Consider the following 23553-nt stretch of genomic DNA (forward strand, 5'->3'; position numbering starts at 1 on the left):
ACAATACGACTTACATTATCCAATTTACATAATATTAATAAAGTAAAATAATAACAAATACATTATAGCACACAATAGATGTGTTGGTCGATCAGTGTAGTATAGAATACGGTTCATACATATATAGACACACAAAGGTTATGTAATATCTCACATTGGCAGTCTGGCTTAACAGCATGAACAATGCTGGTAGTCTGCTTGGCCAACTATCCAGTGTGGATATAAAACATGAGTGGATAATGGTAGCATATGGATATTGGTAGTATTTTAATTTAAACTTTAACGCCATGGTCGTTGTCGATCTCACTGCACTAGGGGGCGCTACAGGGTCGTGTTTTCTATTCACGTTTCAGCTGATTGAATGCAACTTATGTACAGCTCTACGATCTTGGTCTCTAAAGGGGACGCTGGGGGGCGCTACAGAGTTGTGCCTATGCTCACTAAAAATACATTTTTGAATGGCTATTTGTAACATTTATTTACTCTGGCTGTAAAATCTCTCAAGACGACACGTGTCTGTAAAGGTGGACTTGACACTTGAATATTATATGTTACACTAGTGCTCTATGTCATTTTCAAGGGCCATTTCCATGTTAGCAGGAATGGCGTGTCTGGCTCAATAGGACACCTGATATGTATCATATTAAACAAAACAAATAATCTCCCATAGTCCATGAAAAGATATGTCCAATTTTTGTATCTTAAAAGTAGATTTTATTACTATTATAAATGCTTTTGTGTTTTCTTGTGAAGCTGTTTAAAACTAGTCTATGAAACATTGTAAAAGATGGTAAACTTTGAATTGAATGACAAATTTACTTTCATAATGGGACATATCGGTGGGGTGGCTTAATATTCATAACAAAAGCTGAGCCAAATTACGACGACACATTTTGCTTTTTGCAATAATTTGCCCTTATGAACTTACAATGGGACCAGGAATGTGTAGTAAAATAAAGCGTCTATGATGTCAGGCCACAGGGCGTCATTCTGTGCCGCCTGTGGGCAGTCAGTGGTGCGTCTATCAGTACAAGGTTTAGACCCACTGCATACGCACAACAAAGGGTGTGTGAGTCATTCTGCAGTTTCAAAATGTGTAAATATGATGTAGATGCAAATGAATTGAGGTGAAGACACATCAACCCACACGCTAACCCTCTCTGTCATCTGCCTGTATCTATGTCATCAAAGGCTAACAGGCCTACTTGAAACCAGATAAGCAAGAAATGATCAAAACCACGTTGTTTATGCTCCGATATCACATGTTGTCCCGCATACTATAGTAAATTACTTTCGACGTCTTAAGATTTCTTTAAATGACTGTTCAGCATTTGCATATATTGTTCAGTATTTTGGATTTTCCATCGCAGCAGGATTGTTCATACAGGATTTTTTTATAAATAAAAACTTCTCGACTAATCATGACTAAACTAAATATTTAAAATCTTTCTGTTGAACACAAAAGAGGACATTTCAAGAAATTTCCCGGTGGTTTTGTGTCCACACAATGGAGGTCAATGGGGGCCAATGATGTTTAGTTACTGCACCAGTATTCTTCAAAATATATTTGTGTTCTGCAGAACCATGAAACGATTTTTCATTTTTGGGTGAACTATCCCTCAAACAATCTGCAGTGCCCGCAGAAACCAGACATGAGTTTTCCGAAGTAGGGTGAAAGAGACTTGAGTGATAAAAACGCAAACGAAAAACACTTCACAATCAGATCTCAAAAAAATAGAGTTTAATGTTCATGTGCTTTATAACAAATTAAATATATTAGTGTTTACAAAACAATATGTGCAGGACTACTGTATAGATATCCTAATGTACCCTCTACTCAAAGGTGATGAGAACAAGTTCTACTGACAACAGCTTTATCCCACAGTCCAAAAATGCATAAGTCTATTATACAAAGCAATTACAAAGATGAGAGAAAACAGATCATTTCTGTAAGTGGTTTGAGACAGTAACAAGCAAGGAACAAAGGTAGGCGTCTAGATATGTCTTGCTATATAGGTCATTAGTAACTGTGTATCAGTGAGGTCCAATCAGATGAGCATTTTTCATTGTCAAACTTTGCACTTTTATGTTTTGCCAACAACAAATTTTGATCCGGTCTATTTATAGAGCTTTATATTGCCAAGTCTTAATGTTCATACAACTTCCAAATCTCACTGTCCGTACCATTCAAAAATCACTCATTCAAAATAAAGTACCAGCACTGCAAAAACAGCACTCATTTAACAAAATACCTCAATGTTGAATGCATCGAACTAAGGCAAAAAGTTGAAAATACAGATAAATGTTCAAACAATCGATAAATTTTGATAATCCACCATTAAAACGCAACGTCTCATAATCTTCGGAAACAGACTCCCACCACACTTGTCAAAAATATATCTAAAATGGCACTTAAATCAAGAATGGTTTTGCATACTTAAGATCTCTTTAGTCTCTGAAAGCATCTCTAAAAAAATAAAAGCGCACACGACATCTCCACGTGTTCCCTCAAAATACTGAAGCGTATGATCACGATGTTAAAATCGGTCTCGTGTACCGACAGAAAGAGGTATTTGTCGTCGACACAAATACAGATTAGATAACAGCTTGACCGGTACGTTACAAACAAACGACTGCGGAAAACCTGATTAACTTGTGCCTACTTCACCTTACGTGGTACTCGGAAACTACAGAAAGAGTGTAACTCACTCAAGGCCAAACCAAAGATAGGCAGATATAAGGTACACGAGTCCTACAAAAAAATAAACATGTATCACCATTGAAACACATGAGAAATGTTGAGCAACAGGATGCAAATTCTAAAAATGCCTTTAGAATAACACTAGTGCATATCAGTTTCACATACATTTGCACGTTTAGTCAAATCTAAGACTATGTTTACACTAATAAACGGAGGAGAAATACTGTACAGAGAATGTCCTTTCGGACTGGGACAACTAGACACTTTCACTGAGTTAAGTGACAACAGCTACCCGGTATTGCTCTACTACTATATATTCAGAAATACAATACATTGATTATGTGATTACCATAAAGACTGGAATGGTGCGGTCATGACGCTTGTTTTCACATCCAGTCATTCGCAAATGTGTTTGAACTATTTACAGTACTTTTTGTCCAGGAGGAGAATTTCACAGGCATGCTTTTCTGTGATAGCATTTTGTGGGTAGTACGATGAAATATACAATTTGTGCTTAGTAACTTAATCTGGAGAAATCGAGCATTACGATTCACTCAAGATAACAAGGAAACCAATTGTCTGGTTCGAAGATTTCAGTGTTTAAATTGCAATGTGTACCACAGATTCCCTCTGCACGTAAATCATTTCAACCATAGCACCATAATAGACTTAAAATTCAGATTCATATCATTGCTATCAGAAACTCTGATGGAGGAAAAGTCAACTACTTAAAGTCCCTTGAAAACCCTGTGAAATCATAATTTACAGTCTTTTAATTTCTGGAAATATTGATGACTCATTTTACACTACATGTTTGTCCAAACAAATGCTTTTTAAATTTAAATCCTTTGCTCAAACAACACATGCAACTAGCAAGTGGCAAACCACAGCTGTGACGTATCTTAAACCCTATTTTTCAAACAAGTGGGCATCATTTATTTTACAGAAATGACGCCGAATGATTTCACAGGTTCTTAAAGAGAAACTCCATTCAAGACTCACTTAAATAGGTGACAACTAACAGCTGCGTACTGAAAATCGTATAAGACAACAGTGTACCTCCCGTTTGGGAGAAACTCCCATTTTTACATGCATTCATATATACATATAACACATACTGTATTTAAATAACATTGTTTTCAAACAGACATTTTCTATGTATGTACAAATAGCGCATTTTACACAGAGAGAAAGAACATGGGGAGAAAAACAAGTATGGAGAGCTAGTGAGCGACAAAGCCAATGAAACGAGTCAGTGACAGCACAAACAGTGTGAATCTACTCAGGAGAATGCAAATAAGGGCTAAAGGTGCTTTGGCAAAAACAAAAAAGGTGTGAAACGAAAATAAACTCTATTTTGAGGCAACATTGGTTGTTAAGGCTCTACTGTAGTTGTGCTTGGTTAGTATTCACTGACAGACGTGTACAGGTTCGAAAGGAAAGAATTCAGGGCTACTATCTGGAATCCTCGGGTTCTGATTTGATGACCTTCTTCTCGGAGAGGTTGAGGGCTCGCGACGAAGCATCTCCGTTTTCTGGAAAAAGAGTAAACGCATTGTTAAAAGCAGGATTACTTAAACCATTTGTTAGTAAATGAAAATGACAAGGACAAATGTATGATTATATGCCATGATCATATAGTCATGAAGCACTGTAATGTTTATGATTTAGGGTGTTTAAATGTGTAAAATAAAATAAATAAATAGTTGGTGCCGATAGCCCCGTGGTTAATGTGCTGACATAGCGGCAGTTCACTCACGGTGACCAGAGTTCGATTCACGTCTCGATATTCCTTTGCTGAACTTGCTCCCCCATCTCAACCCAAATGCTTTCCTGTCACCACTCTATTGAGCTTTCCAGTTAAATGCATAAAAGCCCCCGAAAAATCATTATAAATAAATAAATGATCGCTTTGGATGAAAGCGTCTGCTAAATGACTAAATGTAAATTACATAAAAGTAAAATGTGGGTGGGGCTTCACTACTGTTTTTTCTAATATATTTTCTAAGAATAGTTATAATAATTTTGTACGATTCACATCTTACAAAATCAAACAAATTAAATAATAAATAAAGAAATTACATATAAAATTAAATAAAAATGAAATGTGGGTGGGACTTCTTTACATTTATTCAATTTTTCTAATTTTCTAAATGTTCTAAATTCTAAAATTTTAATACAAATTATAAATAAATCATAAATGTGATAAAATGTGTGATGGGCGTCATTACTGTTTTTTCTAATATATTCTACCTTGTTCTATTAATATTATAATAATTTTGGACGATTTACATCTCACAAATTCAAACAAATTACAATAAATTAATTAAAATTCAAATAAAATAAAAATAAAATGTGGGTGTGGCTTCGTTAAGTTTTTTTATATTTAAACTCTTTTCTAATATTCAAACTTTTTCTTATAATAATTTACTATGTTCTTTTCTTTTTCTAGAATATCTTTCTAAAATTCAAAATGTTTTAATAATATTCTTATATTTTGTCGTACAATTCACATCATAGAAATGTATACAAGTTATAAATAAAGATTTTTTTTAAACAACTGGAAATTAAATAAATGTTTTTTCTAAAAATATTCTAACTTTGTTAACACTCAATAATTTTCAAAATTCACATCTTACAAACTAATACAAATTAGTCACCTTGTAAAAAAGTATTTTTTTTGTTAAAAAATCTGAATGCGCAGTCATATATAACTTCATATTGATTATCGATGATTTTGGTGTTAAATTAATTCGAATTATATTATTTTTATTACTTCATCCACAACCTTGGAAGAATTTTTATGCTGAGCTCGTAACAATGCATTATGGGAAGGCCTTCCTTATAAAGAATGTATGTCTAACTTTTGGATTAAGGACATCCCTATGCTGCTTTGATTTTGCAAAAGAGAGAGAGAGAGATTATGTATTTCCATACACACCTGTGGCCCCTGATGTCTTGCCCTCTGTATTAGCTTGGTTATGCCTCTTCAACTCATTGGCCAGCTGCTTTCCAAGAGGCGTCTCTCCTTCATTTGCACTTTTCCTCTGACCGGTCACCCTCAGATTCAGCGGCCGCTCTCCTTTAGAAACACACACATGCACAAAGTGTCAGAGCACACGGCAGACTATAAACCAAACCTGTCATTTTAACTACCGCTTACATCTCTGTTCATCTCACGAGTGCATTCATGATCATTATGTCCATTACCAGGCCCTGCGTTACAAGCTAATGCTATGAGACAAGCATCCCGCCTACCAGAAACACTCAGCACAATGCTCTCACTCGCTCGTGCAACTGATCTTCAGTTGATACGAATGCACCTTTTCTTCGACTATAGCCAGCCAACGCACACACAAAAACAGCCCGAGGACAAAGAATGCAGCTAGAGGCCCGTTGACGGCTGGTTGCATTCAGCCCAAAACACCTTTACATTTGTTGCCCACTTCCTTCACACAGCACATTAACCTTTTCTCTCTCTGACTGAATGATCTCATTTGTGTCTATTGACAGTACCGGTAGAGCTCAGCACTGAATCATGGCTTTGGTTTTACCGGGGCTGTTGGTTAATTACGCTAATTTTCTAATATTTTTGTAAAAACTGTTTTAAAATCGCATGTCCACTCATTTGCATTTCTGCTATAAGAAGTTGTTTGACCATAAACACAGTTCAAGCATTAGGAATGCTTTTATGTTTACCTTACCCATGCATCATGCCTAACCTGTATGATTTTCTTTCTTCTGCACAACACAAGAGAAGATATTTCGAATAATGTTGCTAACCAAACAATGTCAGCTCCATTGACTTGCATTGTATGAACACAAAACCACTGAGACATTTCTCAGAATATCTTCTCTGGTGTCCAACAGAATAAAGAGTTGTATATAGGTTCTGAATGACAAAATCGTTTAACTGACAGAAAGCATTGTTTATTTAGTCTAAAAAGGATTTTCAATAACCAACAGGCTTTATTAATGGTGGCAAAACCCGACTGCAGAGGGACAGTCAGAGCCCGAGAGGGAAAGATTTAGTTCTCATCTAATTCTCCCTTTTTTTAATAGTGCCTCTCTCTCTCTCTCTCTCTCTCTCTCTCTCTCCTTCGCTCTCATTTCTCTGCAGATCCTATACGCCCACTCTGGAGTTTTGAGAACACATGGGATATTAGGGAGCTGAGAGAGATCATGTACTCATAGAGTTCATGAAGAAGTGATTCTCAGAGCTGGGGAGGGGGGAGCACTCTGTTAGCACCGTGTGAAACCGTAAATCAGGACGACAAATAATTATCATAAATAAGGAGCAAAATGTCACATTAAACTGAAACAGAAATAAAGAATGATTATGCAATTTTTCCAAACAGAGTCATAATACTCAGAGAAAGCTATCCATTACAAGTCTCATTTCCTAGTTGCTGAGTTGGTGTACACTCCTTTGGACATACACGACAAAGACTTTGCCATATTTGCCCATTGATACCCCTGAGCTCCAAGGATAATAATGTCTTAAAAACAACGATTGCCCACAGCAGATATCAGTATCGGCCACTATAAAATCCATATCGGTCTACCACTAACCCAGTGCTGTGATGAAGATAATCAGCGCTCAGATTCACTATGTCCGTGCAGTAATTATTCTCATGTACCTTCCACCGCAAGGGTCAAAATGAACCACAGTCAGGCAGCATCAAGATAAGCTTCAAAACGCAACGCTCTGTTCATATTTCCACCCATCTCCCCCCTCCCCTTCCTGACACCCACCACCCCGCCTCCGCCTGCAGCTGCCAGATGAGCCCCTGAAATGAAAGTGCCAACGGGAAACGAGAAAAAAGCAGTCTGGAACAGGTGATGCAAGCTAGTGAATTATCTGAGAAACGGCAAATGAAACGCTTGGCCGCTTATTCAAACGTATAAAAATAACTGGAAGGTCAAACAAGAGTAAATAACAGTAGCAGGTTTTATGTTTTGTTTCTTTTGTCAGGGAAAGTGAATTTCTTGGTCTGCATCTATTCTACATAGTGTGAATTCAATCAGTGCTTCTAAACTGGTTTTGCCTTAGGACCCAGGATTTATATATTGGATGTCAACCCAACACAGCACCAAATCATTTATGGTACAAAAGTAACAAAGAAAGACATATGGGAACATTTTTCCATGTATTAAAAGTCAAAAGCCTTTATTTTACCTATTTATGCCACACCACACTGTGCACAAAGATACGGTTAGTTGCATTTTGTTGATTCACATTATTTTCAAATAACAACCGCTCAAAACTAATAACACCCCGATGCTGCAAATCATTTTGAGAGGGGCAGTTTAATATTACACAAAAATGAATGATAAATATGTCTTTTAATAACATATATGACATTATATTTACAAATGAATTAACCAATGAGCCAAAAATTTGCTAATAAAATATTTCAAATTCACATTTTATGTCAAGTTTTTTTCTCATGTGGCAAGTAGCTGTGTAATAAGCGAGATAATGTACAAGCAGCTGGCTGTTATCGTGAAATAAGCCCCTCACATTGTCGGGGCGATAGCTACCGGCTGTCGGTACATTATCGTTGGGATGCTTGATTCTGATTGGCCAGTCACCAAATTTGCAGGTTCTTTATTCCCAGATAACAACCTCTTAAACGAATAACACACTGTAACCCGGATTCAGCAAATCATTTTGACAGGTTTAATTAAATGTAAATATACATTTTAATAACATATATGACATTATGCTTACAAATAATTAAACCAAAATGTCTGTTCATGACAACTGAACCTCGCTTCATATCTTAAAACCGAAAGCAGCGATGTATAAAGTACCTGAAAGCAAAACTTGAGTAAAACTACAAATATCTTGCCAGAAAATGACTCTGGTAGAAGTGAAAGTAACCTTTGAGAATATGACTTGAGTAAAAATCATAAAGTATCAGATAAATATTGTACTTAAGTAATAAAAGTACTTTTTATATGAAATCTAACTTAGTATTTAAAGTAAAGTTGAAGCAAACATTGTTAATACAAATGTTTGTTTTAGATAAAGATAAAAAATGGTGCTTACATAGAAATGTACAACTTTGAAAAAAGCTGTGTCTCAAGCTCAGTAGTTTTATCAGGAACAGTCTGCGGCTAATTGCTAAACTATCAAAATACAAGTTCAGAAACTACATCTTTACTTTATAACTTATAACTTTATGAAAGGATAGTTCCCTCCCACCCCTAATATTTCCCTCTAAGAAAACAACTTTGAACAAAATCAGAACAAATCTGTCTTTACTTCTTTCTTTCCTTGCATTTCCCTTATAGTAACAACCCAGTCATTTGATAATTAACTGAAGTGAAAAATAAGCAGTTTATTTTTAAAAGGAGCAGCACATTAAAACCTTGTGTTGAAATGAACAGCAGAGAGCTACTTTTTGCACTTGCATGTTGAGCTTTAACCGATGATTGTGACCAGATCGCCGACTTGTCTATTTCTGTTCCATGCTTTTATTTTGTAGTGATGAACATGCTTATGGGAAATGTATCGGAGTAAAAGTATACATTTTGTTCAGGAGATGTAGTGCAGTAAAAGTTTGCAGAAATATAAAGACTCAATTACCGGCTGCCTGTACATTCTCCCTTATATAGCATGGTTTTTCTCCATATAGACTTACAGTATATTAAAGTACTATAAAAAGCATCTTCTTAATAGCAAAAAAACAATAACAGCCAATTCTCTAAAGCGTAAACTCACCATGTTCTGCACTTTTGTCGGTGGAGATGCCATTACTGTTCTGTCTCTCTCCGCTGTGTTTGTAGGGTCCTGGTGGAACCCTCCACTCCAGAGCCTGTAGTCTGTCCTGTGCCGCGGCGTCATGCAGGATCTCCATCTGCTTAGCCAGCAGACGCTCCAGCTGAACCTATAATATGTACAAACAGCAGGGAGTCAGGCAAATGGATGTGTGGAGACTGAGAGTCTGAGTCTAAGGTGTGACAGAAATGATTTCCAATATTCACCATTCATAAGCATAACGCAACCGAGTGAGGCAAAACAAAACTAACTGTAAACAAAGTCCTACGCCTTCTTTCCAAATATCAAACGATCGTTAAAAATCTCTTTGTTCATATTAGAACGTGTATTGAGAATTACAAATACTATAAAGGTTTTTATTATTAAAGGGATAGTTCAATCAGAAATGGAAATTCAGTCATCCTTTTCTCAAGCTATTGTCATCAGATATTTTGAAGAATGTTGGTTACCGAACCGCTCCGACACCCATTCACTTCTATTGTATGGACACAAAACCAATGCAAGTGGATGCCGATTAACAACATTCTTCAAAATAAAAGCTTGAGTAAATGATGACATCATTTCATTTTTGGGTGAACTATCCATTTGAAATATATAAATGAAGCTTGTTATTAAAAACTACACAAAGCAATGAGCTTGATTGTTGCCAATTACATCTCTTCCTGTTTTTTTAAACAAAATGGCTTTCACGGCTACAAAAGGACACGTTTCTTCTTTAAATAATAGAACACGAAAGCGTCACATTTAACTGATGTTTCTGAGACAGCATCAGTCTGGATCTATTGAAAAGACGACCAGAGAAAGAAAGAAAAACAGACCGACCTAACTAAGTTTTTAGTTGTGTTTCTTTAACATATCAAATATGTCTAAGATGTTTCTATTCACTCTCAATAGGAGACAGAAAAAATGCTCGCACGTCATCGCACTCCGAAATGTCACAATAAAACACAGGTAAGCAGTACTAACATAAACTATTGTCGTGATGAACCAACGTTTTGAAGAGACCCTTACATTATTTTTTGCGATTCTTTGTCTTCATTTTGACAGGACAGTGATTTGAAAAGGCAGCTGGATTGACAGCCTTTAAAAGCAAACTCTTTCAGCTCCTTTAGAACCATTTTATACCATCAGAATAATCCCAGAAAGCATATGACTGAATTTACAGCTATACAACAAATATGAGGTGTATAGTTCGCATAAACGGTCAAAGAAAAGTTCATATTTTGAATTTCAACTCAAAACAGATTACTATTCCCATGCAAATTTGAGCATTGAAGATATTAAAAACCTCTTGCGAGATTTAATTTCCAACAGGAGAGCAACACTAATATTCCACTTTGGACGAAGCACACATTTGACCAGTTGACCAAAAGTAGGTCACGTAAAATGGGGGAAGAGAGCAGGTGAAATGCAGCTTTGAGCCAGAGCGAGACATGCGGTGATAGAAAGACATGAAGATGGAGTCAGCCAGGCGCCTGAGAGCATTCCTCTCCCACACACACATAAACACACTACACACACTGTCATAATGCAGTCAGTCACCTGGATGTTCCGCCCAACCGTCTCCTCTCCCTTAGATCTTGCGTGGGCTAACTGCTCCTTAAGAGTCTCCTGGCGCATGTGAATGGCCTGCAGGGCCTCTTGAAGGTCAAAGCATCCTTCCTGCAGACCAACAGTGCCAGTTATAACATTTTACCGTATCTTTTCGTTAGAAGTTTTGGGGTTAGACGATTCAAAGGTGTATCATTTGCTCATTTGCTAGGAGCAATCATGAAAATAAGTGGATCAAGGAGGATGCAAACTGTACTCCACTGTCAAAGCCTAGGCTGTAAGTCAGGACACTCAACAGATAGCCTGAGGGTTTGCTAGTGCCACAAAGTCAAAATGTTCACAACGTATGGGGTAGATAACCTATAAATGGCTTTCATTTAAAGTTATATAAAGGGTTTCTCTGCATATTAGGCTGGGATAGTACCAAATATACTTAGGTCTGGGCAATATACAGAAATCAGATATCCCACTAACTTTCAAAATTGATGACTATAAACAATATATGTTGATCACTTAAAAAAAAACATACTTTGTGTTTTTGTCTTGTATTCCAGTACAAATATCTAAACATTCTTTTTATTAAAAAGTAAGCTTTTTGTTAAAACAAGAACATTCTGCCAACGAGGAAAAATAATCTTAATTAGTCTTTAATTAATCGTATTTAAGTTTCATCTTAAATCTGTAAATTTAAACTTAAATTTATGTTTATTTAAATCTGAAGATTATAACGTTAAAGTCTTATATTTATTTTATAAAGTTTAAGGAAAACTTAAATGAAGTTTGCCTCTTTTTTATGCACTTTATTCAAGTTTATTTTATTTACTCCATTGGCAAATATTTTTTACATTTTCGTACATTTTTAAGAAAACAAGATTTAATATCTAAAGCAATTTTTCTTCACAAATTAGTACTTCTTGATTTAAGAATTTTAAGATATTTGTGCTAAATAACAAACAGAAAGTAAGAAATATATTTTGCAGAGATCACTTGGTTTTTTTCTATACTTAAAAAGGTGATTTTCTCTTTAATTTGGATAGAACATTAAAAATATTTAGTGCAAAAACAAAGTTAAAACTGTAGACTTGGTGACTAACAACCTATTATTACATGAACACCTGTTGATGCTAATCCTTTATCTAAAGGATGTAAATGGCTTTTATAATTTTTTGCAAGTTAATCTTAATTTTCAACAATATTAAATATTTTGGCAATATTTTGTAATTTTCTATCCCAAGCAGAATTACCACAATAATACATATAATATAATAAGCTTGAACACCCATGCAGCCCTAGTAAAAAGTATTTTACAATCCAAAAAATTTTATTACACACATTACCATTAAAAAGCACTTGTGCTATAGTTAAATGTTTTTATGGACACCTCACGCGGAGGCCGAATAGGTTAAGGTGACATTTGAAGAAAACCTGAAAAATTCCATAAGATGTTACAAATCTCAATCAAAACAAGAAGCCACAAGTAAACGCTTCATTCCTCCAAGGTAGAAAGGTCAGATGATATCTAGTAAAATGAACTCATCTGGGGATAAGTTTGTATAGAGAGGTGTATTCAACGCGCAGATTATCTTCAAACAGATCATTTCGTACGCTGTTACGACTAAATCACTACATTAAAAAAAAACAATTGTTTACGTGCATTACCATGGCAGCAAACAACAGCATTCCACTCTTTTCACTTCTAGCAGGGTGTTGGATTTGAGGAGGAGGGTTAACTGTTAATAACAGTTCTGACGCAAGTTTGCCAACACTCAACAATGAAGTGACTGAGCCACTCCTAAGAATCAGAGATCTACTCTTCCGTGACACGGAGGCTGGTCCCAGAGACAAAGGTGCGAGCGTACGTCTGTTCAGACTCGGCCCTTTTTCACTTTTTTTGCGTCGTATCTGCGCAAATGCATGGGCGTGGGTGATTCCGAGCACGCCCACGCAATGATGTCACATCTACATCGAGAATACGGGTAGTAGGCGCGCAACTGATCTCATTTGGACCTTGTCTGGGTGCGTGTGGGCAGGACGCTTATTCTTACTGGTGTGGATGGGAGTGTAGTGTGGGCAGAGTCGAGGCCAGACAGGGACTGTGTGCTTTTTTTATTTAAGGTTTGCTAATAACTGTGAAACCTTTGAAACAGTTAGAGCGCTCATTTGCCGCATTACACAGTTTTGCAATTTATGAACATGATCCAAAGTAGCTTTTTAACCTGCTGGGTGTAACTCACTAAAAGCGGCAATGCTGCTTTCTTTTTACTTCACTATTATGAAACCAAACTTTTCGTCGTGCAAATGGAAAATGCAGTTAACTGCTATGTAGTGCTATCAAATCGATGAATAGTGATTTAACGTTTTGAAATCTAATGTTTTTTTATTTGTGTGCTGTGTATATTAATAAATGTACAGTATATGAATACAAAAAAATACATGTATATATTTAAGATATATTTGTAATATATATATGCATTTATTTGGACTTGACAGCCCTATTGCTAAGTGCGAAGTAAGTTGTAGATTTTTGAAAGCTGTTATGACACTCCCCAACACTGCTGTTCATTCACATCTCCATGACATCAAACGACGTAAAATGCACTATTAAGTGAGTAACAATGCAAATTAGGGAAAAAAGAAGCTACTCACTGACTTGCCACAGTCTGTTAGTGATGTACGAGACATACTCATTTCTCATTAAAGGCGTTGTGGGTAATAACCACTGATTTTCCGAGTCGGTCACATGCATGTGCCCTTACGTTGACTAAAACCAAGGCAGGGGTGAGTTGGCTAACCACCTGCACTTCCTGAGACGCCGGCCCGGCCTATTGCATTGACGTGGGATGTGAGAACTTTCCAGAAGATCTATCGACTGGACTCTCATCAAATGTGTCACGAGAGAGCCCTGAATGGACAGCTGCCATAGATACAAAAGCGGAGCACAAAGGACTCTTCAGCAAACAGCACATCAATAAGATCGCCACGTATAGCGCTGATATGGAAAATCACGACCGTGGGCCGGCTAAATATGATTTAAGGTGTGATCGAGGGAGTGGGCTCGCGAACATTAGCGCTTTGTAACTTCTTCAGGCTGAACTTTGACCTTTCCCCTACACCATGACATGCAATCCTGATGGAGCTCCCCCACACGCTCCTGCAAAGGCCTCCCACGCAGCTCAGCATGCAGACAGGCAGCTATGCAAACAAAAGCCACTGGACCCACCCAGTGTCAATCTTGCCTCCTACCCACTGTTTCCTTGCATGCTGGTGTAAGCGCTGCAACTCGGCGCGCGACTGAGAAACCCACTTGAGAAATTCAGTTGGAGCCTTTGGTTCAGGTGGAAATTTTTGTCAGAGGCTGTTTGGAACTAAATACGAGCGCCACTTTACTCACTTCTGTTTTGATTCTTTTGGGTGAGGGCTCGTCTCGTTCGCCGCATCGAGATCTGTGGAAAAGGAGTAGGAAGATTTAACCCTGGGATACAAAACATAGTAGATGAAACATATGAACTTGTTTTTATTTTTGTGTCGATTACGTCTTTAAAAGAGACTGTTTCATTCATAACTTTAATTTCCAACTCAATGCCGATTTACATTACAGTTGATTTGATCTTTTTTTGACGATCACAAGTTATATCGAGTCATATTTCGTCGCTGTCCTTCCAAAACCTCAGATGTTCGCTGTAATTTTTATATGAATAAATACTGTTGTGTCAAAGTTGAGAACACGTTTTAATACTTTTTATTGGTTAGATATTTGGAAACCCAGTGACTAATAATAATGAATCACGAAATATGGAGATGGGAGGTTTCAGAAGGACAGCAGAGATTTATTCTCATTATTGGCAACATGCCATTTCGGTTTTTAAAACAACCTTGACATAACAGTTGGTCCAGTCATACATTAAGTAATATGTCATTCTTATGAGAAAGTGTCAAAGACATTTTTTTTAAATGAGACATACATTTTACCAAAATAATGTGATTTTAAAAAACGAAGAATACTTTGATGTGCCAACATGTTACACGAGCTTTTCACCTACATACTTATACGAATGCCCTCGGCGAATCTCATCATGACGTAAGAGGCACTTTAAGAAAACCTGGCCTAGATAACTTTCGCAACACGCAGTCCACCGCTGTGATGCAATCTTGATTGAAAGGTTGAATGAGCGACGGCACTTATGTAACGCCAAATGGAATTTTCCATTCTCTGACACGCAAGGCTGGTAATCCAAGAAACACCTGAATGGTCTCTTTGGATGCCACCTTTTGCGTGCCTGATAAGACTATGTGTCTTTAGATGCAAAGGAGTGGGAGTTTTCCCAGCCCTCCACCTCAGTCCAACACAAAACCTGATTTGATATCTTGGCTTGACTCTGAGCACGTACCGCACTCGATGCATTTGTACTATCCGTTTCTCGGCTTAAAGGCTAAATATCACAATTGATTAATCCAGTGCCAGGTGAGGTGTATAAAATGCAACAAAATAAAAATCTATTTAAATAAAGAACAAACTACAAAAAACAGTAAAAAGTTGTGTTTATGAGAAAGTTCCTACTTGCTGGTTCTGTAGGTGTATTTATAGGTGACCTCTCGGGAGACCTGACGCGCCAGTCCGAAAAGCTCATCCCTGCGAGTCAGCAACGCCACCTCTTTCATACAGAGCTGAGCTGCGGCCTCATTCACTGTCAGCTGTGTAAAAATCAAGGAGATGTAGACGTTTAATAATAATTTACAGATACTGATGTCATGTGCAATAAACAGCATCATTACTACAGACGATGATCACAATGTACTCTAAAAACGATTTTCTTAGTATTTAGTTTGGTTTTGCAGTATCTAAACAATTATAAATATCTTTTGGTTCTGAAGAAAATGTATCTTAATTTAAGTCTTGTCTGGGTTAACTGTATGTATGTTTATGTCTGAAACAAGTGAAAATATTGAAAACTGTGAAAACTTTAAAGTTATAGCCATTGCACATTGAGAATTTGCGTCCGAAATTTCCGCACGTTAAAAAATAAATACGACCTCGTGGTGTGTCAATCACATTTACAAACTGCCTCTGATTTTTTCGTCTGTCATAAAAAGACTCGGACTGCGTTGATTTTCTGCGTTTTTCGTATCCGTTGCAAGCATTTTGAGAGGCGTTTTGTCAATCAAGAGACAACGTTCAAACGAGCGCCAAATAGGACAAAACACATACATATATTTCGGACTGTATGAGCAAAGACCTTTAGAGGGATAGTTCACGCAAAAATTAACATTTATAATATTTTTTGGGGGGTGAACTGTCCCTTTAAGTTTAACTTCTTTAATAATTATACTTCTGTAAAAAAGTTTATTTAAGAATATTAATTAATATAAGTTAATTAAGTTTAAGATTAAGTTCAGATGTTAGTAGAATGTATCGTGATTTAGAAGTTGTAAGATATTTGTACTGGGAAAAAATACTAAGTAGGATTCTTTTGCAGAATAGCCCTAAAAAACAATCAGAATTGCCTGCCTTGAAGTTTGTCATTTAAAGAGACAGTTCATCCAAAATATTATTTTCTTTTATCATTCACTTTCATGTTGTTTGAAACCTATATGATTTTATTTCGTCTGTAAACCATGAAATGATACAATTTTAAATAACTTATTATAAAGAATGGACACACAAAGCACACAAATGTAAAAAAGTTGCTTATTTTGTGTTTTACAGAAGAAATATGTTATGGAGTGAGTAAACAAGATCATGTTATATAGGAGAACTATTCTTCAAACACCAAAAGTACACAAAGTAATGACGGGAACTTCGTACCTCGTGCAGAGTCAAATGCTTTCCATCTTTTCTTTTCGAGTCGAATCTGCCATATATGGCGCTATACTTGCGAATTTCCTCTTCTCTACGAGGATCTTCCTCACTCATATCAAAGATGTGGGTGATCATTTTGGCTAACTTCTTATTCCCCTTCAACAGTTCTTTAACCTCTCCCGGGTCACTCTTGGGCAAAGTCTGTGCGATTCTTTCAACACACTCCGCCACGGACTGAACCGCTGCCGTGTCCAGCGCCTCTAGCCCATCCCGTGGAGAAGACGGGGAGCCCAGTTCCGCCGGTGACAGACTGTGCTCGCTCTCTGTGCCGTGACTGGCCCAAAACCGTGGTTCGCTGCCGCTCTGAAGGGGTGAAACTGTTGCTGAAGAGCTTCCGTTGCCTGCTTCTCCTTTATTGGGGTCTACGCAAGCAACCGCCAAACACTTGGGCACTTTGACGCTTTGGGTTTCACCCCTTGCTCCATTACCGGGCAACAGTGTGGGTGACCCCTCGGGCAGCTTGTAGACAGGAATACTGCAGACGGGTAGGGAGGTAAGGGGTTGATTGAAAAGGGCGGGGTTTGTGACCCAGTCACGCAGAGCTTTCTGTAGGCGTCTGACGTGCAGTGGCTTGCTGGCCATGCCCACGAGTGCCATGATCTCAAGAAACTCGTCCTCGCCGGCCTCGCAGAGCTGCTGAACATCGTCGCCGCCCTGCTGGATGAAAGCGTCATAATAACACAGCAGGTTGGCCCTCTGAAGAATGCGGTAGAGCTGCAACTCTCCAAGGGTTCTTGGCAAAGTCGCTGCCATACCTGAGGGAGAGAGACATAGAAAAGAAATTATATTTTGCAAAATCTAACTTCACTGTACTATAGACTGTTTCAGCGGCAACAACACAAACAAACGTTAAGTGGCCCAAACTTAACTTAAGGTAGAACTCCACAAAGAAAAAATGATTGGGTAGATTTTATATAAAACTACTAATTTACAATGAAATAATATTATAAATCTAAAATTAATTCTTATATTATAACCAAACACAAACCGCAGTTTTTCCGATGAAACCGTATATATCAATATAATAGAGCTAAACATAATTTTTTACATTATTGTATGAACGCCTTCTAGTACTCTCTAACAACATGGTACATCTACATTAGTGTTTCTTTTCAGAATGAGGACATTTGTTCACAGTTATTTAAGAATGGCTCAACTGAGGATGGGAAGTTAGCAAACAAACTGTTAATGTGTCCTTTGGTGTGACGGCAAACATTTAGAAAACACATATTGATATTAATAATATTGATATGAATAATATAGAATAGCATAAGAGAGCTGTATTTTCTAGCTGGTACAGCACAGGACACGGTTTATTTCTCAATTACCCGATTGCATTGGACTGCTTGTAAAGAAAAAAGGTTTGGTATTATGTGTCAAAAAGGGATGAACCCAACCCGACATGCTGGGTTGTTTTTAACCCATTGTTTGGTCAAATATAAACATTTTCCAGGGTTAATTTAACCCAACGACTAGGTTTATTCCAGTATTTTTTAAAGTGAAGGACCATATAAGTGTTCTGGATTCTTTAAATATGAATAATATCAAAATATTAATGGTATGATTAATACCCATAAATGTTTATATTTACAATATTTGCATGTTGTGATATACTGTTTGCCATTATAAAAAGCGAATAAACTCTGTAAGATATCAATTTTACTGCGGTAGATAGACCAGTTTGAGCATTTTAGTTGTTATTGTCATTCATAATCTGTCTTTTAACTTTAAACACATTGCACAAAATTTCAAGACCATCTGCTAACTCATGTATTCTCTTACAACCTGATCTGTTACCAGTAATTCATTTACAAATCATTACAGTCCTGCCTCTTAAACGTGAAAAAATAGCTCTCTATTGAGGATATATATCTAAAAGTATTGCATATCGCAAAACAAAAACATTAAGATATGAGTTATGGCAACATATTTTTAAATGAAATAAATAGAAATACTTTTTTTTCATTGACAGATCCATTCAGTTTTTATTAGTTTACATAAAAATAGTTTAATTAAACCTCGGATGCTGTCAATTCTTAAACAAAATAACAAATGTCTTGAACAAAAAAATTTCATTTTAGTGTTAGTTTTCGTATTTAACAAATATTTAACAAATATCATGATGCAATAGTAAAATCGTGAGCTGTGCGTATCGTTACACCTCCACTCCCTCTGAGTAAAGATACAATGCCGTCCTGTCAAAACTTGTGAAAGAAAGGTTGTGAGACATTCGGCTTGTAATAAAACTCCCCTAAAAAGTTTCTAAAAGCTGACCTAGACATCACTACGAAATAAACCTTATACCTGACAAAAAAGGCAAATACATTGGAAAACCAGACTCAAAAGAGTTAGAAAGAGATGACACTGTCTGCCCCGGAGGGGGGTGGGAGGCTGAAATGTGTGGCTGGATTCAAGATTATAACAGTGTGCCTGTCAGGCTCCTGGGCTGCTGGGAGTGTCACATGCCACAGTCCACCTCTGCAGCGAGCGTAGGTGGGCTCTCTCGGCACAGGCCTCATTTGTTTCTGCCGGGATCCCGATTGTACAGCTGCCGCTGTCAGGATGTGGATCCGCGGCAGCCGCAATAAAAGCGAGATTGACTGCAGGGGAGGGAGGTGGGGTAATGGAGTTTTGTGTGGGAGTGGGACAGTAGGTGTGCATGCTAAAATGATATACTTCTGCATTTCACTTTAACTCACCCACTTCTTCCTTAAAAGGATCCAAGGATTATGGTACTATGATGGCAAACATACAAGCGCACATAATGCTCTCTGCAAACTTTGTCAGAGGCACCGTAATGCATACTAATGCGGTAAGCGAACTCACTTTGCCCATTTATGAGTTGTGATGTGTTTTAGAAACGACGTGCAAGCCGTGAAAGTTAGGAAACGATGTGACTCCTGGGATTGGGAAAAGACACGGCAAAGCACATCTTGTATGGAAAGCAATGGATATCTAAGAAGTCAGAATATTTCAGATATATTCAAAGAATTTGATTCACAAATGTGACCTCATTCACATTAAAAGAATTGCATTTTGTGAATGTGAATAAGGTCATGCATTTGCGAGTTAAACTTTGCATGTATGTTTTCGATGGCTTTAAAGGATACCCATACAAAATATACCTCAAAGACTCATGATCCCCATTTTTATAACACCGCATTTCTTCCCAAATATGTATATTCCTCCTTTCGACGGTCACAAAACAAATCTGCTTTGAGATATAGATTTACGTTTCCATTTTTTTTCTACCAGCATGATTCTAACAGACACGACACAACATGTTCCGTAATTTGTCTCGAAATGCTGTGCACATCATAACCACAGCCAAGCAGAACATGTCTGATGTTTAATGTAACGTCATATAAAGCTTCATTTTGAGATTTGAATGTTTTTTGAACATTTTTTAACCCTATGTGTTAAACTTCATGAACTTCATTTTTACAGTTGCAATGGCTCCTTTGTCAAAACACAGGAAGACTTAATATCATAACAAATAATAACAATTATAATATCATAACTAATAATAACAATTCTTTATGATCAAGGCTTAAACATCGCCAAGGCTGTGACTCACTTAATTTTATTTTGTGTCAATAAGAAATAACACATGCTACCAAGTCATCCTGACTTTTAGTGCAGTAGAAGTGAGTAAGAACTCACCCGCCGAGGCCGAGCGCGAGTACTAAAGAGCGAGCGTATGAAGTCTAATGAGGACGCCCCGTCGCACGGCAGAGTGTTTCTGCCACTCTAATGGATGACGGAGGCCTAGACCCAAGTGAAGGGTGCCTTGTTGAAACCAATTCAGTGTCAGCATGAATGGCACTTAGGCAGCAATTTATCCAAAACTCTCTTTCCCCCCGGCACGGCCAGCTCGTAACGCTGAAGATCTGAGGCCAGGGTTTCATGCAATACGCTGAGAGCACTCACAGCATGTGTTCATGTTACCCAACAGTGGCCTCTTATCAATCCAAATGAATAATGGATTCGCGTCGAGATTTGTCCCTAAATAGCAGTACAGAACTATCAAAGAGGTGTTCTTTTGTGTAGACGTCCTCAGTCATATACTTAGAAAATAAATGATTGAGAAACAACTGAAAGAAACATAAAAAATAAAGGAGTAATTAACTTCAAAATGTGTCCCCATTCACGTTCCATAGTCATTTTTATTCCTACACTGGAAAGTCAATGTGGGCAAATTTTGAAGTGAACTTCTCCTATAAGGTTGATATGCTTCTTAAAGACTTAATACACATAAAGTATTTTTGCTGTTCTGATGTATTTGTTTTATGAACAGTGAGTTTTAGTAGGACATTGAAGGTCATCTTTTCGTATCCTTTACTTAAAAAAATAGTTTTTTTAACATGGAATTAGGGGAATTAATATATTAATTCCACGCAGCATTTGATTAATTAAAATCTGTTCACCGATACATGAGTCAACAAGTTTTCACAAAAAATACATAGCCTACTGTACATTTTAATGAATGTTGTATATTTACTAAATGTAAAATTAGTACATCATAGTATATCATAAGCCTGTCACAAATCTCTTATCTTGATTTCATAAGATCTTTAAGTGGAGGATTACCAAGAAAAAAACATAATCATAAAGAATGGTTAAAGATGCTTAAAATGATGTAATTCTCGTCTTATTGAAAAGGAAGGTGATCATTTACACAACAAAGGTGTAAAATCACTTGTGAGAAATCTGGGGAAATACAAATTGTATCCCTTATTAGTTACAGCACATGCTACAAAGTCTTGTGATTGCTTCAGTTTGATTATGAGGACCACTGACTCAATTTCAGCCTCCATGCTTTCTACCGTGAAGTCTGAAAGCTCCACAAGCTCTGCAATGTCAACTAAGCCTACGGTGACAGCAAGTACACTTAACCTAAATATGATTCATTACAACGCCCGTTAGAGACAACGGGGGAAATATAGGTGGAAAAAAGCAGGCATGACCAAAGTTCACCACCTTGCGTTTAGCATTAGTAACATCGGAGATGGTCTATTGGAGGGTCTGGCGTGAGGTGGTAAACAATGCGTCATCTTCACGAGACATACTGTAAAAACACAGTGCAATTTAAAATTTCCCGCATTAACTCATTTATTACTAATATAAACCAGAAATGAGGCATCACTCATACAAATGAGAATAAATAATCAAGAGTAGCCTATTATAATCTATATAAATATCCATTCTTTAAGTGCTTGTCTATTTAAGAAAACTTTTAATGAAATAGCTTATTTTCTTATAACTGTTTTTCTTACACAACAACTCTTTTATCTTCTCGTTGTTCAACTGAGAACAATGTTAAGCATACAGAAGAGTACACTTGGAAGTAAGTAAAGCATAGGATGCTGTCCGCACATCTGCCGACGAACAGACGCCCACCGGGCGATACACACATTCGGTATCTCGCGCGGCTGTCCGGCGCGCACATGGAAGCCCAAAACACTGGCGCACACGCAGGAAAGTTGCACAAAACACACGGACACACTTTAACAGTAGCGCTCGCGTGCAATTACGAGCAAGGCTGAAACGTACTGATAAACTTGCTGACACGTACCTGTAGTTATCTTTGTTGTTTCTCCCCAAAACTCTTAATTTGTTCCTAAACGCGCTTCTTCCAAAATCCCCACTTGTTCGTATGTTTATAAAAGTTCCTATGCTTTCAAGCGGATGACGCTTCACCTGACGTCCTGCTGGCGCGAAGAGGATGCGTGCCGAGCGTCCGACGCGTACTTGTGTTTTTGAATGAACTCTCCGTAGTTTAAACTAGCGTCAAACAGAGGGACTCTCAAACTACTTGGTTTCCGCTCTCTCCCCTACTGCCAGAATTGGGATATTCCGCGCTTGCTACATTGCGCTCTCACTCCCACGCGCGTGACGCAGATCCTGGCGTGGGCGGTCGCGTGGGAGGCTGCTGCATGGAATACCAAACCTCATATCAGCCGCATGCAACGCCTCACATATACACATGGACGGTTATCGTGTCTGTTGACCTTCCTGAAAATACCCACCGAACGACATCACGGACGCGCAAGGTTCGGTGGCCGCCTGCACACCCACACCTGTGCTATTCTTGCCCCCCCCCCCCCATCCTCCAGTGTAAATTCACCTGCTGCCCACAGCCTGTCACACGGAGTCCTTGCACATGATAACAGTGGGCTCGGTTTCAGATCTCATTAGTACCTGTTCCATTTTTAGAGTGTTTTGCACAACTGATGTAGTTAATGAGTGAATCTCATCACTTTTACAAAGAAACTCTGTGGAGATGTAATGCACGTAGTGTTTAGATTCAAGTGGGGAATGCATTTGATGGTAAATGCCAGCAGAGTTTTAGACAAATTTCTGCTTCGGCTCTCTGTAAATAAAATGCTGCATCAGAGATGCTTTGCCTAGAGGCTTGTGATGACAATAAGCACATGTGACGCTACAGATTTTTAAAGGGATAGTTCACCCAAAAAATAAAAATTCATTTTGTTCAAAACCTGTATATGACTCTTTCTTCCGCAGAACACAAAAGAAGATATTTTGAAAAATGCCTCAGTCATTTTATGTCCGTATAATTAAAGTCGACGAGGTCCGATGTTGTTTGGTTACCAGCGTTCTTCAAAATATATATTTTTGTGTTCCGCTAAAGAAATA

The 23553-nt window shown here is 37.6% G+C and overlaps 1 protein-coding gene across 2 annotated transcripts; it reads right to left on the reverse strand.

Moving 5' to 3' along the window:
- Positions 1 to 1726: 1726 nt before the first annotated feature.
- Positions 1727 to 22765, reverse strand: nab1b (NGFI-A binding protein 1b (EGR1 binding protein 1)). Of its 2 annotated transcripts, XM_056755316.1 has the most exons (8): positions 22472 to 22760; positions 16843 to 17651; positions 15598 to 15731; positions 14431 to 14482; positions 11031 to 11150; positions 9432 to 9597; positions 5643 to 5783; positions 1727 to 4236 (listed from the first exon to the last, which is right to left on the reverse strand). In XM_056755316.1, exons 2-8 carry the CDS (start codon positions 17647 to 17649, stop codon positions 4157 to 4159), a joined length of 1500 nt encoding a protein of 499 aa, XP_056611294.1. In that variant the 5' UTR covers positions 17650 to 17651; positions 22472 to 22760; the 3' UTR covers positions 1727 to 4156. The 2 variants fall into 2 exon arrangements, with proteins under 2 accessions (XP_056611294.1, XP_056611295.1); XM_056755317.1 differs by lacking the exon at positions 11031 to 11150 and having other exon boundaries at positions 22472 to 22765.
- Between the last annotated feature and the right edge of the window lie 788 nt (positions 22766 to 23553).

Source organism: Triplophysa dalaica, chromosome 8 (assembly GCF_015846415.1).
Source record: "Triplophysa dalaica isolate WHDGS20190420 chromosome 8, ASM1584641v1, whole genome shotgun sequence".
Taxonomy (NCBI): Eukaryota; Metazoa; Chordata; class Actinopteri; order Cypriniformes; family Nemacheilidae; genus Triplophysa; species Triplophysa dalaica.